Genomic DNA, 19,225 nt, shown 5'->3' with positions numbered 1-19,225 from the left:
TGCATTTCGCCAGTACTTAGGAAAGTTAATTCAGGAAGGTTTGCAAAATGAATTGGTTGTCGCTTTTTTAACGGATCAGACGAAGCCCAAACATTGTCCACTAAAGTCACGATACAATCTGCAAGGCTCAGAGGACCTGGGCACTATATATATATTTTTTATCAAATACATGTACAGGTATTTTCATGAAGGTTTTTGAGTCACATAAAGTAAAACGCAGCTTATAGGAGAGTGAAAAGAGAGTTCTCGAAGTAAATCATACTCCTTTTTGAAAAGATAGGAAAGTGTCGCGCGGTTAACACTTAAGTTGAAAGCCATGTGCTGAGAGAGAAATACCGGTATCGATTAACGCTTCTTAGTGTAAGTAAAATGGTCCCCGCGAGGTCCATTCCTAAACAAATGACCAATATAGTTTAATATAACAGTGAATCACGCAGCTCAGGTTTCGGGAAAATTCCGCGACAAAGTGTAAAAATAGTGCTAAAGTAAAACAAGAAGTTATATTCTCTTTAGTAAATGGCTAAACCCATTCTAATCCACTTTTGTACTAAAGTTGTTATATAGTGACTTTTTAAAGCGCGAAACAAATGTAGGAAGAAGTGCTGTGTTCTCCAAGTAACCACTGATGTTCCGCTTCTGAGTTTGCAGCGACACAAAAATGTCCCGTCGAGATATTCATTACGCTGAAAGCCACCAGCTTTTCCCACTTAGAAGAGACTGGAATGTAACAGTATCACAAATACTGGTTCTCAGAGCAAAACGCTAATCTGATTACATAAACCACAACCACCAGATTTCAGGAAAATTCCTGAAAGTCAAGCAAAGGAGCCAAAGTGAAGCAAGGGTATATCAGGCTCTTGAGTAAAGACAGTGTGCAGTAAATGCAATGTACTTATTCAGTCTTCATCCGTCCTTGTTTAATGGGGTTATGTCACGATATACATAGAAAAATCCCGTGTGGAATGAGTGTCCATAATATATGTTACTATGGGAGAACACCACTGAAGTGGAATTAATAAATCAACAACTGAGTAACAAAGAGTAATATTGCAGGTGATACCGAGAATGGCCACCGCTCACACATTAATTTAATTTCCTTAGGGCTTTATATTTCTTCTTTTTTTTTTTTTACTATTTTCATTACTTTACCTATACAATGTATCCAAAATGCCCTTTATGGTACTGGTGTAAATAAAAGAATTGAATTGAAAAAAATTTGAATGGCGAACAACTACATGTACCGTGAAAAATCAGGCTACTTTGTTCAAGAAACACCATCCGTGATGTAACTCCGTTAAATATAGGGGCCTTTTCCTTGCTTTTAATTTAAAGAGTCCAACAACTTAAATGATATATTAATGAAATCAATTTCAAAGAGAAAACAGCCTAATACTTAAGATATGGTTGACAAGCATAGGAGGAGAGAGTGAGTCGTGGAATAGGATAGAGCGAGACCCATGTCTAAAGACAAAGTTCTTGATGTGGAGTTGTAAGTCCTGCTAATGCAGTGAATCGAAGTGACGTCAGCACCGCTAGCCTTTGATCGACTGAAGAGTGCCGGAGAAAATGAAACCAGGTCATGTGAAACAAAGTTTCAAAAGTATACTTAGGTAATATGCATTTAGAGCTTCTCGCGAGACCGAAGTAAATCCATCACCCACGATCAAGCGATCTTTTGATCTTCAGTCTCCTGGTTTTCATCATTTTCCCAGAAATACTATTCGTCAGGCTAAGTAGAATAAACAGTCCAATGAGTTCTGGGACATCTTTCACAATATAGATATTCAGCATCTTACGTATATTTCTATATATTAAACTCAGCTACTTCTTATATTTGAACAGCTATTGACATAGTCCATTCCATTTTTTTAATGAATTTCACAGAATGCTGCTATGTATTTCGTATGTATGGAAATTTAAGGAACAAGTGTATCGACTCCACATCAGTCGTCATCGCGCACGTCATACTTTACCCAGAAGCCAAATTTGTCAGACATGTTTTGAGCACTAACGGGAAACGAAAAATAAATGGCACTTGGTAATGTTATTTTTTCCAGCTTTAAAACAGGAAAGATATTCTTTTTCACCCACGGAATTTAGACATTTGCATTAGTTTTGATGTAAAACGAAGCTGGAAAAGCTGTTAACCTATATACCAGTATTTTTAATGGAAAAAAATCGGTAAAAATGCGGTACAAACCATATTAGTAAAGAATAATTTCATCGAGGAAAGATTTTACAATACTTCCGTCGGCTTTAAAAAAAGCCTAAATACTGCCCACGAAAGTCACGATAGCAAGTGAAAGTAGGCCTAGAGGGGTTAACTTTGTAATGAAAACGTCGGTACATTTCAAGCTCATTCTTTTTGTGTTAATCATTGGGTGAAAGGATTTACAGGAGAGAATGCACAGAAGTGAAAGTGACCATCCGTTAAAAACAACTTGCCGGCTGAAAACTGCAACTTATAAGCTATACCTTTCGAGGAGAACAATTAATCGTTTTATTGTTAACGGAAAATTGCCAAACAAGTGGACCAACGAAAATGACACCGTTGAACTTGCAAGACAAAGCACAATGAAAAAAAAAGCCTCATATCGACAAATTCCAAAGTAAAGGAAAACAAGATAAATAGCAAAAGTATTTCGGCTTATTAACTTCCTCGTTGAAAGTGAATTTTTTACCGGCCGCGGAAAAAACGTAAGCATATAAATATGCCGTGGCTGGCCAGGGCATAGGAGCCTTTTTTTTCTTTTCATCAACAAGTTATAAGGAAATTTAGGCCAAAGTGATATTTTTTGCTATTTTGAATAGAATGAAAGGAAAATAAGGAGAGCAAGATATAGAAATGATAAATTCATCAGATATGAGGGTAGGTGGCATTTTTGTTGTACACAATGGTATGACGTATACGTATTGGATCATGCACGAAAAAAGACAAATAAAACTGTACTTTTGGTATCGGCAATTGGAAGTTCGAAAAGTGTTTTAACATTTAAAAGTGTTTGGAAGCAAGTCGAATCTAGTAAACAATCAACTGTTCTTATAAAGTTATTTGAATTCCAGTATCTTATAATCACAACACTGCATGATAAAAATGCAAAAACATGTTTGATTGATTAATATGTCTTATCGACTCTCTGTGCTAGCAACATCAGGCAGATTAATGTTTGGACGAAACCATTCGGCACATTTCAAAATGCACGCCTAAACAACCAATTAAAACCTCCCGACTTTATTTTCAACCTGTCAAAAGAGATTTAATCCTCTTAAATCCTAGATTGAAAATGCACTATGTAGACGCTATTAAGAGTTTCACGTTAAAATTTAAAGTTCAACAAGATTTGTGGCTGGCCTCGTTGGTTACCATGTATAAACAAAATATAAAAAAAGGATTTAATGCAAGCGTAACTTATTGATTACATATAGTAGCTTATGTACTCCAGCTAAGTTTCAGGCGTTTTGCAAGGTCTTTTTGTGGAGGAAAAAATTTATATCGGATTTAACTTTAAAGTAAATAACGACGGTCTTGTTGAAAATATAATCTTTCGACTTCGGTTTTCATTTTCATTAAAGAAAGCTCTCAGTATCATTAAAAATGCAAAACGATGAGCTCGATCTGCTCTAAGACCATGAGAGGACTTGATCGCATTCTAATTCAGTCAACCTTAGGTCTTGAAATATTTTTGACATTATGTCCGTCTAAAATGAATACACACACACGGATCAACACCCTCAGTATCGGTAGAATGTATGCATAAACTTTAGTTGATAGAAATTATTATTCATGTTGTTAATGAACATGCTTTGACTGAGTTCAATCTCGTACGTCGATTTTGAATAACTGATACTCGTATCGCCCCCCAAAATAATCTCTTTCCCGCTTTTGAGATCATCAGAATCGAAAATCGCCTCGAAAACTATTTAGTTCCGGCGAATTAAAAGTGTGTTGAAGACACTGTTATTTGGAGAAAATCTGAAAAGAAGGCTGATTAACGAATACCTTTATGACAACAGTATGGTCAAATTAGCAAACTCGAGCCTTTTTTATTCGATCTTCCAAATTTATTTCACTTCAAAGTGTTCGTATGAAGAGTTAAAGGAACATCAAAACAAGTTTGACGCCTATTTGACAATTTCCTTCGCGGCACTAGAAACTGAAAGTCGATCACAATTCAATGTTGAAAACAAATAACAATCATTCAGTTTCTAATCAGCAGACTATCACGGGCCTCAAGTCCAAAGTATATCATCCATGATTCAGCGATCGTCTGAGCTTCAGATTGTCCATTTTCTTCATTTTCCCAGGAATACTGCTTCATCATGCTTGTGCTCTTGACAGAAAGTTTACTTTGATCATCAAGAGTTCTCTCAGCTGGTGTGTCAGGTGGGAAAAAATCTGGAAGTATTTTAGAACCTTTTCTACAAAACATCTCTCGACTTCTCCGTGTCCGCTCAGATTTGCTTAATCTACGTTTGCCACGTGAGCTGTCAGATGAAAGTATATGACCATAGCAGACGTTATGTGTTGAAGATATTTCCATATCTTTAGGTTCTTCTTCTTCCTTTTGAAATGAGGTGATGTCTTGGCTTCCTCTTACTAGCCTACTGATAGCTACGGTCACTTGCACAGTATATCTCCTCGTGTACTTCCTTTACTCAAAGCAAAGTTTCAAGTATAATGATGAACACAAAATGCTTGAAATTTTGGGATGAAATATGCAGACGCAGTCAAGTACAACTTGGAGCAAAAAACCTATCGTTATCAATTCTTCCAGTTTGATTGTGCTTGTATTTAAACCTGTGGTGAATCGATCTCATTGGCCGAAAGAGGGAAGTCATAAGTTACGTAAATGAGTACAACATTACGTATTTCCTGCTGTTTCTTTTTTTACCCTTGCTCGTTCGAAAATAGAATTGACCGAATGCTGCCATCTTGACAGCTAAACTGACTCTTCAATCGACGGAGATTCAAGTGCCATTTCTGTAATAGGTTATCAAGGGTTATAGATTATTAACATTTCCAAAACGGCGTTATTTTTGTGAAAATCGTTTTCTCATCTGAACCAGTTATCTCTCTTGGCTTCAAATATTGAACGCAATACCGTGACTTAATTGCTTCACCTTGTCATACACTGCTGAGGTTTGTAATCATGAATGGGTTCTACATTCACAGCATGAAGTTGCCTATTAAAACGTTTAAGATGAGTTTACTACAAAGCTGTTGTTTGCTTTTTTTTGTCTTTGGTATATCTAAGGCTTTTATAAGGTTCTCTCAATAAGCTTACTGTGTGAAATGTATTGTTTTTAATCAAGAAGAGCGCTAGACGTCTTGATCCAAATAGTTCCTGTGGGCGTTCAATACACGAGAAATAAGAGACCACCCATCAACCCGTTTACCAACACTTGGCGTCAGTTCTGCTGTGTTTGCAACCTTCAAATCATTTATTGGCGTCAAAGCAGATAATAGGTTCGATTCGTGCTGGAAAGACGTTTTTTACAGATAAGCAAGGACAAGCATTCAGTGTCACTTTAACAGGATACCAGATTAAATATTACATTTTTTTAGTTTTTAGAAATACAGTGAACTGGTCTTGATCTTACATTCTGATCAATGGGCTGTGATTTGAGAACTCGCAAAAGCTGTGGAAACACTCGCCTGTCGGCTCGTGTTTCACCTCCGCATTTCTCGTTCTCCCAAACTTGCACTCGTGTTTCTATAACTCGATGGAAACACGGTACATGTTTTCTATTTCTTAAATAGCACTCATGTGGGTGAGTCATTGTTTGGCAGTGAACCATCAATCTTGACGTTTGGATGAAAGGAATATGCTCTCGGTCAATATTTTTTCAGCTATGAATGTAAACAAAACTCTAAAACAATTGGTATAATATTTAGGTCTACATTCTACTTGTCTTTCAATACTAAACTAAGATTGTACTGCACGTTAATTTATCCTTGTATCACATATTGTAATTGTACCTGGCCGTCTAAATATCTGACTAAATTTAAAAGATTTTTCTATTTACAAAAGCGTGCTATGTGAGCTATTACCAACTTAGACCATCGAGTACATTTTGCTCCGTTATTTACTAAATTGGGCATCTTAGATATTTCCGTGAATAGCTAATTTTTTATTTTATTATCATAACCAACTGTTGCTTCCGATGTTTCTCAATTTGTTTGTAACAAGTAGTCTAGTACATAGTTATTACACGAGAACAGCCAGTAATTATCAATAGCAACCAATTTACGACATTCTACCAAAGTCTTAAAATTTGAGATTTTCTGCCGGTATCTACATGTATTACTTATTCAACAAGCTTTCATAGCTTTAAGAAAAAGATGATCGAATTTATAATGAATTAATACTGTATTTTCACAGCCATAAGCGTTATACTTCATTGAGTATTTCTTCTGAACTTCGAGGCCTGAAAGACCCAGAAGGATTACTTAACTGGACTATGCGGTGAAGAGGAACAAAATTGAAATTGACGAAACTGCGAAAGAGAAATCTTTGAACTCAGCTTCAATGATTTGGAAGGACTGGCAAAATTGAACTCCAACCCTCACATGTGGGTTTGTAAATGTCTCCTTGTCAAAATGGAACATTTTCTTTCCTCGTTTTACTGCAAACGAGTAATATTTTAGAAATGAAAATGAAAGAGAATCGCGGTGCAACTGTAAGATATTAAGTGATGGTTACTCGTTCGCGAAAGTCAAGTGGAGCAAATAATAAAAGCGGGTGCAGAAAATCCCTATTCTGGTAAACGTTCTTTCTATATTTATTAATTTACCACCGTGCCCAGAAAGTTGATGACTAAACATTTTGAGAAATCTCTCTCGCATCATTTCATAACCGCTGCCCAAAATCATCACACGATTGTCTAAGCTTGTTACAATGCATATAAAACAAATCAAATAGTAACCATGGAAAAAAAAATGTAAATTTGGTGCCTATTTCAGGAATATTTCTCCTGGTAATATTGGCGACAGGAATTTTTCAAACAAGTCACAGGAAATTCGACAATGCGGGAAAAATCTAAATACATGCCTTCACAACATAACCAACGCAAATTTCCTGGCTTCCTTTAAATCCCTCGTTTCATCACATGATTGTTGATTCTATTTCTTTAGAATCTTCTAATAAATATTTCATGAGGAAGTGAGGCCCCGCAGAAATTGCCAAAAATTTGATTTGTTTGTCAAAAATGTTGTTTTAGAGTTACGTTGTGGCAATAGTTTCATAGAGTCTAAAAACGTGGGAGCTGTCGTCTTTATTGAAGTGTTCTCAGTCTTGCGAAATTTTCCGGATCTCAGTTGACCTTTAATCTCTATGCAAGTTTGCTAAAAAAAATAATAAACTCGCTAAGACTTAGTTTTAAAAACAAGTTCACCAAAAGGTTCTCTCCGCTGGATGGAAGAAAATCCGAAGCTTCGGTTCTGTCTCTGACTGACGATTCTCGATATTTTACTTAAAAGTGGTCGTTCTAAAAAATCGTTTACTTGAGACTTCCCCGTTTGCTTTACATCAATGATACGGAAATCGCGTCTCCAAAATCAGTTTCCCTAATGATTATTTGCATACACCTTCAACTGTTTGAAGCAGAATCGTTTCCTTGTTTTTAATGAACATGCTTGAAGTACAATCCTAAAGGACGAAATTAGATCAAGAGTTTGGATGTTGCTTCAAAACATTATTAATTATTTTCAGCGACGTGTGTGACACTGAGAGATGTCAAAATCTGTTTATTAATTAGTTCCGCCTAAGAAAATTGTTTACAATTGGTCGTGTTTTGGGGAAAGACGGAAATTAAAAGAAGAATCCAATTAGCAGATGCGTTTGCAAATAGCAGCACGGACATGCAAGTTAGAAAATTGATATAGCCTATGATGTAACCTTTTTAACTAATCTCAAGCTGAATCTACATTAAAAATAGTCTTGCATATTAACATGACATGCTCTGATATAACAATGCACATTCTCTGTCAAAAGAATTTTTCTCAGGCATGATAACACACACAGTCCCCCAAAGAACATCAAGAATCACTGGCCTCGAGACCAAAGTACATCATCCACGATTCAGCGATCGTTTGAGCGTCAGACTCTCTGCTTTCCTCATTTTCCCAAGAGTATTTCTTCACTATGTTAATCGCTTTGGTTGAAAGAATGATCTCATGATTCAAGGTTTCTTTCTTTTGTTCATCAAACGGGAAAAAATCCGGTAGCATTCTGGAACCTTTTCGACATAACATCCCCTGGCGCTGCCGTGTCCATTCAGATTTGCTCAATCTGCGTTTTGTACGAGAGCTGTTACATGGCATCATATATCCTTGAAAGACTTTCTATGTCGAAGGGATTTCCATGCTGTCTTTTACAACGTATTTTCTGGTGGTTATCTTCCTTTTTGCTTAGCAAGTTCAGTTGCTGACAATCGGTTCCCGTCTGACATTTCTTCTACTCGGCGCTGTTTACTGAAAGTGATTCAAAACTATCTGAGGATTCTCGATATTTACTTACAAGCGGTCTTTGTAAATAATCGTTTATTTGAGACTTCCATATTCGCTTTACATTGATGATACGGAAACACTTCTCAAGATCTGATGCCTTAATGACTATCTACATACACCTCAACTGTTTGAAGAAGAATCGTTTCCTTAATTTCAATAAACATGCATGTAATGCAATCATATAGGGCGAAATTAGATGAATGTTTTGATGTTGTTTCAAAACAATTACTTTCAGCTACGTGTGTGAGGTTTTCTGTGGCACTGAAAAATGTCGCAATGTGTTTAGATCCGCCCAAGAAACAAAATTGTTTACAATTAGTCGTGTTTTGGGGAAAAACGAGACGAGAAACAAGAATCAATTAGCAAATACATTTGCAAATAGCAGCACGGGCATGCAAGTCAGAAAATTGATGTAGTCTATTATGTAACTTTTCAACTAATCTTCAAGATGAAAGGACACTGTAATTCGTCTTAGAGATTAACATGAACTGCTTTGATATTGAATAAAAACAATGTACATCCTCTGTCAAACGAATTTCGTTCAGACATGGTAACATACAAATCTCTAAAAGAACATCAAGAATCATAGGCTTCAAGGCCACAGTACATCATCCACGATTCAGCGATAGGCTTATCGTGTTTTGGCTGAAAACGCAACTAAAAACAAAAATCAATTAGCAAATACGTTTTCAAATAGCAGCACGGACATGTTAGTTAGAAAATTGATACACCCTATTATGTAACCTTTTCAACTAATCTCAAGCTGAAACTACATTATAATTCGTCCTAGAGATTAACATAAACTGCTTAGATACTGAGTAAAAACATTACAAATTCTTTGTCAAACGAATTTTTCTCAGGCATGGTAACACACACAGTCCCCCAAAGAGCATCAAGAATCACAGGTCTCGACGCCCAAGTACATCATCTACGATTCAGCGATCGTTTGAGTTTCAGACTCTCCGCTTTCCTCATTTTCCCAAGAGTATTTCTTCACTATTTTAATCCGTTTCAGGTTGAAAGAATGATTTGATGATTCAAGGTTTCTTTCTTTTGTTCATCAAGCGGGAAAAAATCTGGTAGCATTCTGGAACCTTTTCGACATAACATCCCCTGGCGCTGCCGTGTCCGTTCAGATTTGCTCAATCTGCGGTTCGTACGAGTGCTGTTACATGGTATCATATATCCTTGAAAGACTTTCTATGTCGAAAGGATTTCCATGCTGTCTTTTAGACTGTATTTTCTGGTGTTTATCTTCCTTTTTGCTTGGCAAGTTTGGTTGTTGACAATCGGTTACTGTCTGATATTTCTTCTACTCGGCGCTGTTTACGTAAAGTGATACAAAACTATAAATAGAAGCAGCATCATACCCAGAAATTGAAAACAAACCAGTGACGTACACACACAGCACACGTCCTTGAGAACAGACAACAAAGGAACTGAAACAATTGGGGGTGGGGGGGGGGGTTCTGTTTGTATCTCCTCGTCTTAAATGATTCATGTTACCAAGTAACAAGCATACATTATAAATTCCTTAGTCTACGGTTTTCTTTAAAACTTGAAAGTATCCTGTCCAGTCTCTGAAAAGCATTGAGGTGCTACTGGACGGTCATTCGTCAACACGAATGGTATGCGGTTATTTCTACATAACAGAGCACCAAGTATCACCGGCCCCGACGCAAAAACTGCATCTTCCACATCTTTCCGAATCATCATTCGGGCTTTGTAGACCCTTGGTTATCTATGCTTTGCCGGATCTAATACCTTCCTTTTACTGGGTGTATCATAAAGGAAAAAAAAATGCAAAGCGTTTGAACCTTTCACAAGACATCTCCCGGGTTTGTGCATTCTGTAGTTTGTCAAAAAAGCTCACTTTTAGACGACACGGGAGATGTTTTGTCGAAAATGCTTTTTTTTTTTAAAGTTCTGTTGTGGTAATACTTTCATAGTGTCTAAAAACATGGTTTCAAGGGAAGCTTTCGTCTGTCTTGAAGTGTTCTATCCTTCGTAATTTTCGGATCTTCGTTGATATTTTAATCTGACTGCAAGATTGCTCAAAAATTTAAACTGGCTATGACTTAGTTTTGAAAAGAAGTTCACCAAAAGGGCCTCTCCATTAAAAGGAAGAAAATCCGAAGCCAAGTTCGGTTATGTCTCTGACGATTTTCGATATTTACTTACAAGCGATCTTTGTAACTAATCGTGTATTTGAGACTTCCGTGTTCGCTTTACATTGATGATACGGAAATCACGTCTCAAAATCTTATGCCTAAATGACTATTTGCATACACCTCAACTGTTTGAAGAAGAATCGTTTCCTTGTTTTTAATAACCATGCTTAAAGTGCAATCCTATAGGGCGAAATTAGGTGAATGTTTTGCTGTTGTTTCCCAACAACTATTTTCAGCTAAGTGTGTGAGGTTTTCTGTGACACTGAAAGATATCAAAATCTGTGTGGTTCCGCCAAAGAAACAAGATTGTTTACAATAAGTCGTGTTTTGGAGAAAAACGGAACTAAAAACAAGAATCCAATTAGCAGATACGTTTGCAAATAGCAGCACGCACATGCAAGTTAGAAAATTGATACAGCCTATTTTGTAAAAGACAATGTACATCCTCTGTCAAACGAATTTCGTTCAGACATGGTAACATACAAATCTCTAAAAGAACATCAAGAATCATAGGCCTCGGAGCCAAAGTACATCATCCACGATTCAGCGATACGTTTATCGTGTTTTGGGGAAAAACGCAACTAAAAACAAGAATCAATTAGCGGATACGTTTCCAAATAGCAGCACGAAAATGTTAGTTAGAAAATTGATACACCCTATTATGTAACCTTTTCAACTAATCCCAAGCTGAAACTACATTATAATTCGTCTTAGAGATTAACATGAACTGCTTTGATATTGAGTAAAAACATTACAAATTCTTTGTCAAACAAATTTTTCTCAGGTATGGTAACACACACAGTCCCTAAAAGAACATCAAGAATCACAGGCCTCGGCGCCAAAGTATATCATCCACGATTTAGCGATCGTTTGAGCTTCAGACTCTCCGCTTTCCTCATTTTCCCAAGAGTACTTCTTCACTATGTTAATCGCTTTGGTTGAAAGAATGATTTGCTGATTCAAGGTTTCTTTCTTTTGCTCATCAAGCGGGAAAAAATCTGGTAGCATTCTGGAACCTTTTCGACATAACATCTCTTGGCGCTGTCGTGTCCGTTCAGATTTGCTCAACCTGCGTTTTTTACGAGAGTTGTTACATGGCATCATATATCCTTCAAAGATTTTCGGTGTGGAAGGGATTTCCATGCTGTCTTTTAAACTGTATTTTCTGGTGATTATCTTCCTTTTTGCTTGGCAAGTTTGGTTGCTGACAATCGATTCAGTACTGTCTGATATTTCTTCAACTCGGCGCTGTTCACTTTAAGTGATACAAAACTATAAATATTATAAATTGAACTATCTCTTTTCTGATTGGCCGAAAGCGTACGGTGAATTTTCGAAATCAGCGCCTGTGACGTCATCTCTGTAGATTATGCAATAATCATATCAAGGACACTCAAGGTCACGGGTAATCATGTCAAGTTCGCGCACTTTGAGTTGCTTGCCGTCAGTGAAGAAGAAAAGACATGACTTCCATTTTTTTCGTTCAATGTGTAATAAAACAATTATTAGATTCCGTTTTTGATATCCAGAATAATCAAGGTCTCGGTAAGAATAATCAGGCTCAGCCTTCGGCTTCGGCTGATAACCCCTTCCTCGACCTTGATTATTCTGGGTATCACAAAAACCTCATCCAATAATTGCTTAGAAGCAGCATCATACCCAGAAATTGTCAACACGAATAGTATGCGGTTACTTCTACATAACAGAGCACCAAGTATCACCGGCCTCGAAGCCAAGACTACATCTTCCACGATTAAGTCATCATTCGGGCTTTGTGGACACTTCGTTATCTATGCTTTGCCGGATCTAATGCCTCCCTTTTACTGGGTGTGTCATAAAGGAAAAAAACTGCAAAGCTTTTTGAACCTTTCACAAGACATCTTCCGGGTTTGTGCATTCTGAAGTTTGTCAAAAGAGCTCAGTTAGACGACATGGGAGATGCTTTGTCGAAAATGTTTTTTTTTAGAGTAATGTTGTGGTAATAGATTCATAGTGTCTAAAAACATGCATTCAAGGGAAGCTTTCGTCTGTCTTGAAGTGTTCTATCTTACGTAATTTTCGGATCTTCGTTGATCTTTTAATCTGACTGCAAGATTGCTCAAAAATTTAAACTGGCTATGACTTAGTTTTGAAAAGAAGTTCACCAAAAGGGCCTCTCCATTAAAAGGAAGAAAATCCGAAGCCAAGTTCGGTTATGTCTCTGACGATTCTCGATATTTACTTACAAGCGATCTGTGTAAATAATCGTGTATTTGAGACTTCCATGTTCGCTTTACATTGATGATACGGAAATCACGTCTCAAAATCTGATGCCTTAAAGACTATTTGCATACACCTCAACTGTTTGAAGAAGAATCGTTTCCTTGTTTTTAATAACCATGCCTGAAGTGCAATTCTATAGGGCGAAATTAGATGAATGTTTTGCTGTTGTTTCCCAACAATTATTTTCAGCTGAGTGTGTGAGGTTTTCTGTGACACTGAAAGATGTCAAAATCTATATGGTTCCGCCAAAGAAACAAGATTGTTTACAATAAGTCGTGTTTTGGAGAAAAACGGAACTAAAAACAAGAATCCAATTAGCAGATACGTTTGCAAATAGCAGCACGCACATGCAAGTTAGAAAATTGATACAGCCTATTATGTAAAAGACAATGTACATCCTCTGTCAAACGAATTTCGTTCAGGCATGGTAACATACAAATCTCTAAAAGAACATCAAGAATCATAGGCCTCGGAGCCAAAGTACATCATCCACGATTCAGCGATAGGTTTATCGTGTTTTGGGGAAAAACGCAACTAAAAACAAAAATCAATTAGCAGATACGTTTTCAAATAGCAGCACGGATATGTTAGTTAGAAAATTGATACACCCTATTATGTAACCTTTTCAACTAATCTCAAGCTGAAACTACATTAAAAATAGGTCTTAGATATTAACATGAACTGCTTTGATATTGAGTAAAAACACCGCACATTCTTTGTCAAACGAATTTTTCTTAGGCATGGTAACACACACAGTCCCCCAAAGAACATAAAAAATCACAGGCCGGCCTCGGCACCAAAGTACATCATCCACGATTCAGTGATCGTTTGCGCTTCAGACTCTCCGCTTTCCTCATTTTCCCAAGAGTATTTCTTCATTATTTTAATCGATTTAATTGAAAGAATGGCTTGATGATTCAAGGTTTCTTTCTTTTGTTCATCAAGTGGGAAAAAATCTGGTAGCATTCTCGAACCTTTTCGACATAACATCTCTTGGCGCTGTCGTGTCCGTTCAGATTTGCTCAATCTGCGTTTTTTACGAGAGCTGTTACATGGCATCATATATCCTTGAAAGACTTTCTATGTCGAAAGGATTTCCATGCTGTCTTTTACAACGTATTTTCTGGTGATTATCTTCCTTTTTGCTTGGCAAGTTTGGTTGTTGACAATCGGTTACTGTCTGATATTTCTTCTACTTGGCGCTGTTTACTTAAAGTGATACAAAACTATAAATAGAAGCAGCATCATACCCAGAAATTGAAAACAAACCAGTGACGTACACACACAGCACACGTCCTTGAGAACAGACAACAAAGGAACTAAAACAATTGGCGGGTGATTCTGTTTGTATCTCCTCGTCTTAAATGATTCATGTAACCAAGTTACAAGCATACATTCTAAATTCCTCAGTCGACGGTTTTGTTTAAAACGTGAAAGTATCCTGTCCAGTCTCTGAAAAGCATTGAGGTGCTACTGGACGGTCATTCGTCAACACGAATGGTATGCGGTTATTTCTACATAACAGAGCACCAAGTATCACCGGCCCCGACGCAAAAAGTACATCTTCCATGATTAAGTCATCATTCGGGCTTTATGGACCCTTGGCTATCTGTGCTTTGCCGGATCTAATGCCTTCCTTTTACTTGGTGTGTCATAAGGGAAAAAAACCTGGAGAGCTTTTCGGACCTTTTCAAGACATCTCCCGGGTCTTTTGTGCCTATTCGGGTTTCTGCATTCTATGATTTGTCAAAAAGCTCAGATTTAGACGACTTAGGAGATTTTTTGTCGAAAATGTTTTTTAGAGTTATGTTGTGGTAATAGTTCCATACTGTCTAAACACATGGATTCAAGGGAAGCTTCTGTCTGTCTTGAAGTGTTCCTTCTTACGTAATTTATTTTCTCTTTTCCATCTTGCGTAATTTGATCTGACTGCAAGATTGTTCCAAAAAAATTGAAGTCGCAATGACTTACTTCGGGTCTCTCCGTTAATAGGAAGAAAATCCGAAGCTTCGGTTCTGTCTCCGATTGAGGATTCTCGATATTTACTTACAAGCAGTTTATTTGAGATTTTTATGTTCGCTTTACATCGGTGATACGAAACCAAGTCTCAAACTCTGATTCCCTAATGATTATTTACAACACCTCAACTGTCTGAAGCAGAATCGTTTACTTTCTTAATGAATATACTTGCAGCGCTATCCTATAGGGCGAAATTAGATAAATGTTCTGATGTTGCTTCAAAACAATTATTTTTAGCTACGTGTGTGAGGTTTTCTGTGACATTGAAAGATGTCAAAATCTGTTTAGTTTCACCCAAGAAACAAAATTGTTTACAATTAGTCGTGTTTTGGGAAAAAACGGAACTAAAAACAAGAATCCAATTAGCAGATACGTTTGCAAATAGTAGCACGGGCATGCAAGGTAAAATAATTGATAGAGTCTATTATGCAACATTTTCAACTAATCTCAAGATGAAACCACGCTCATTATAATTCGTCTTAGAGATTAACATGAACTGCTTTGATATTGCGTAAAACTGACAATGCGCATTCTTTGTCAAACGAATTTCTTTCAGGCATGGTAACAAACACAGTCCTTAAAAGAACATCAAGAATCACAGGTCTCGAGGCCAAAGTACCTCATCCACGATTCAGCGATCGTTTTCGCTTCAGACTCTCCGCTTTCCTCATTTTCCCAGGAGTACCGCTTCACTGTGCTAATCTGTTTAGTTAAAAGAATGATTTGATGATTCAAGGTTTCTTTCTTTTCTTCATCAAGCGGGAAAAAATCTGGTAGCATTCTCGAACCTTTTCGACATAACATCTCTTGGCGCTGCCGTGTCCGTTCAGACTTGCTCAATCTGCGTTTTTTACGAGAACTGTTACATGGCATCATATATCCTTGAAAGACTTTCTGTGTCGAAGGAATTTCCAGGCTGTCTTTTAAAACGTATTTTCTGGTGATTATCATCCTTTTCGCATGCCAAGTTTGGTTGCTGACAATCGGTTACCGTCTGATATTTCTACTACCCGGCGCTGTTTACTTGAGGTGATTCAAAACTATAAATAGAATCAGCATCATACCCAGAAATTGACAGCAAACCAGTGACGTATACACCCAGCACACGTCCTTAAGAACAGACACAAGACGCAAAACAGTTAACGGGTACGTCTGTCTGTTTGTTTGTCTCCTCGTCGTTAGTGCTGCATGCATTAGAAAAGAGCATGGTCAAATCATTATCATTGGCGAAAAGCGAGAAGATGTGTGAACTGGCAGGATAACGATTGTTTGATGCTCCCGGTTTGATCTCGTCATTATCCGTTGTTGATATAATAAATTCTTACAGATTGCACCCACCTTCACACGAAATTCACAAGTGGGCACGCATAACATTGCTATGTTACTGATATCACATATTGTCAAAAGAAATTTAGAGCAAAGAGTCCCAACAAATACATGAATTGATGATTCGTTTTTTTTTTCTCTTAAAGCGTGAGGTTGCTATTTACAATCTAACAAGCGACGATCAATACGAGTCATGTATTTCAGGCCTTTCTTGCTAATAGATAAATTGTGCCCATTACAGGTATGGCCTAGTAGTATGCCGGACTTCGAACCTTAGATCTAGAGGTACGAGATCGAAATCAGGACTGATCTTTCGTATTTGTGTTTCTGTGCATGATTCACTGAACAATGCCTCACTCGACCAGGAGTATAAATGAACACCGTCATATTTTTACGACAACCTGATAAATATGCTGAGGGTTTGCGCCCTGACCAAGGACATTGTTAAACTGGTATGCATGCAAATCATGATTTTAACTTACACGACCAGAAGAGCACGTCTACATCCGAACTGTGTGTTTTTAACAAGTTGTTACGAAGCTTAAAGTTATGAAATATTGAAATAAAATGAAATACGAATTATGTTTTAATTTCAATTATATTTCAATTTATTTTAATTCTAAAAACGTAGTTTTGTAATACTTAATTCGATAATGATGATGATGGGTCGAATCATAATGTATATGTTAACAAATTAGCGACACTGTTGTCTCTAAGCAAGGTTTTCAGCTCAAACGGATTGAACCGTCAGATTACCACAACCATTGACCGTTTCCTCCTGTTGGAGTGTGAAAGAGAGGCAATAAACCAATAGTGACAGGTTTGAAAGTTTGCTGGTAAACGCCTTTAAAGAGTTTGTGTTATGTCGTAGCAAGTTTTGTTTTTGACTTTACCCTCAAGTGTAGTGTTAAGAGTAAACGTACAATGGACAGTGTTTTGTTTAATCTTTCTAAACGGTAAATCAAAATAAAATTATTTTATAGTCATTTGCATAACTGCGGGCAAATGGATATGGAATAAATCAATACTTCCAAATCATTGTTTTAGAAAGTTTTAGTCTTTCATTATTCAAGACAAGCTTGAATTACCAGCATTTTCACAACAATAAGAATGTTGTAGACGTGATATATAATTGCAATTATGGTTCCATTAAGACAACGAAAAAGATTCGTCCTTTTTTTAAAAAATAATTAGATAGAATTGTATTTATGGAAGACGTCTCGTACAACACAATGTTTTAAATGAGAAAATCACGTTTCACAAGCGCCAAAGCCAAAGTACATCATCCACGATTTAGCGATCGTTTGCGCTTCAGACTCTCCGCTTTCTTCATTTTCCCAGGAGTACTGTTTCACTATGCTAATCCTTTTGACAACTGAAAGGATCGTTTGATGATTTAATGTTTTCCTCTTTAGCTTGTCAGGCGGGAAAAAATCTGGAAGTATTTTCGAACCTTTGCACCAGAACATCTCCGTTCGGCTCTTTCGCGTGGGCTCTTTTGCCGCTAGTCTACGTTTTTCACGAGACATGTTAGATGACACCACATGGGCACGGAAGACTTTCTTAGAAGAAGATTTTTCCATGATTGTAAGTCAAATTTTCTGGCTTAATTGTTTTTCTTAGAAACAATTCGAGATCCAAAAGATTCTCTTCTTTCGCGTGAAACCTCTTTCCTCAGTTGTGGGTTGTTCTGTACTTGATGACTTCTGTGAGAAGCAGATTCCCTGATAACAACTTGAATAAACAGTAAAATTTGATCAATGTTACACCGTCAAGTGAAACGGAAAAGTGAGCGCGGCTCTACATAATTCAAGCAAAATGATTGTTGTTTTTGGAACAGTGTAAGATTGATATTAGTCATTTAATCAGACTGACATTACCCCAAAGGTAGAAGACGTCAATACGATATTAGCATAAACATTTCATATGTTATTTGATAGCGGCGTCTTTTGTAACAATAGCTAACAGGAGTAACAAACACGGGCATTTCCAACTTTAAAAAAAAAACACTGACCAAGGCTTAATAGCGCAACCTACACAACAGGACAACATGCATTATCGTATATCAAAAGCCTGACACATTGTCCAACAAAAATACAGGTCTATTTAGATATCATGCTAGCAAAAGTCAGTCAACCTTTTTCATAATGTAAGCTGAATTTGTTTTTATCTTATCTTACTTTTACTAGCAACATTGAATATACCCCTGACTAGCGTGGCTAAAGACATTTATTTAGAATTTAATTTCAGTCCTACTGATTCGGTGATTACAAGAACAACACCCTTTTAACTCTGAAGACGTGACTAGAATTTCTAATAACCCCTGGTTGAACATCTGCGCAGCAAACGCAAACATCAATATTGACTAGCAAAGTGGCCGAGACACCGCAGAGGGAAGTACACGACGTATTATTTCCGACTGATTTGTTTTGGCCTAATACGTCAACAAACACACTCAGTTTTACCATATATGGTGATGTAAATCTGCACCCTCAAGTCGGGGCCGTAATGCTAATAGCATCACAGAAAAAAACAGAACTTAAGTTCAAAAATAGAACATAAATATATAAATTACAATATTAAGAGTGAAAGCCACATCAACCTTGGCTGTTTTCAAGCAGGTCCTTTATCTTGGTCGAACATAATATAAGCCGGCAGTTAAGGAGCGTAAACGGTAAAGTGGCATCGTATGATATAATCGAAAGAGTTTACGCCACTTAAAGTTGAAAGGTATTGTCACCGTAACACGCGTTAATAAAATGTAAGATTTTTCTCGAAGCAATTCCCTTTTAAAGCCTAGACAATGTTTTGTATAATCTCAACTTAACAAAAAGCTGAAAAATAACGTGCCCAAACGTTTCGATACAAAACATACACGCCCAGTAAGCGTCTGCCGAGGCAATCACGTTGGCGCATTTGATTTTGAAGGTTTGAAAAA

At 37.1% G+C, this 19,225-nt stretch overlaps 1 protein-coding gene across 1 annotated transcript; it reads right to left on the bottom strand.

Moving 5' to 3' along the window:
- Positions 1-6,713: 6,713 nt before the first annotated feature.
- On the bottom strand, positions 6,714-13,584 carry LOC145465600 (uncharacterized). The gene is made up of 2 exons (XM_081449376.1): positions 11,512-13,584; positions 6,714-9,831 (listed from the first exon to the last, which is right to left on the bottom strand). Exons 1-2 carry the CDS (start codon positions 11,821-11,823, stop codon positions 9,760-9,762), a joined length of 384 nt encoding a protein of 127 aa, XP_081305502.1. The 5' UTR covers positions 11,824-13,584; the 3' UTR covers positions 6,714-9,759.
- Positions 13,585-19,225: the final 5,641 nt, after the last annotated feature.

Source organism: Orbicella franksi, chromosome 13, assembly GCF_964199315.1.
Source record: "Orbicella franksi chromosome 13, jaOrbFran1.1, whole genome shotgun sequence".
Taxonomy (NCBI): Eukaryota; Metazoa; Cnidaria; class Anthozoa; order Scleractinia; family Merulinidae; genus Orbicella; species Orbicella franksi.
This window is presented reverse-complemented; position numbering and strand designations above follow the sequence as displayed.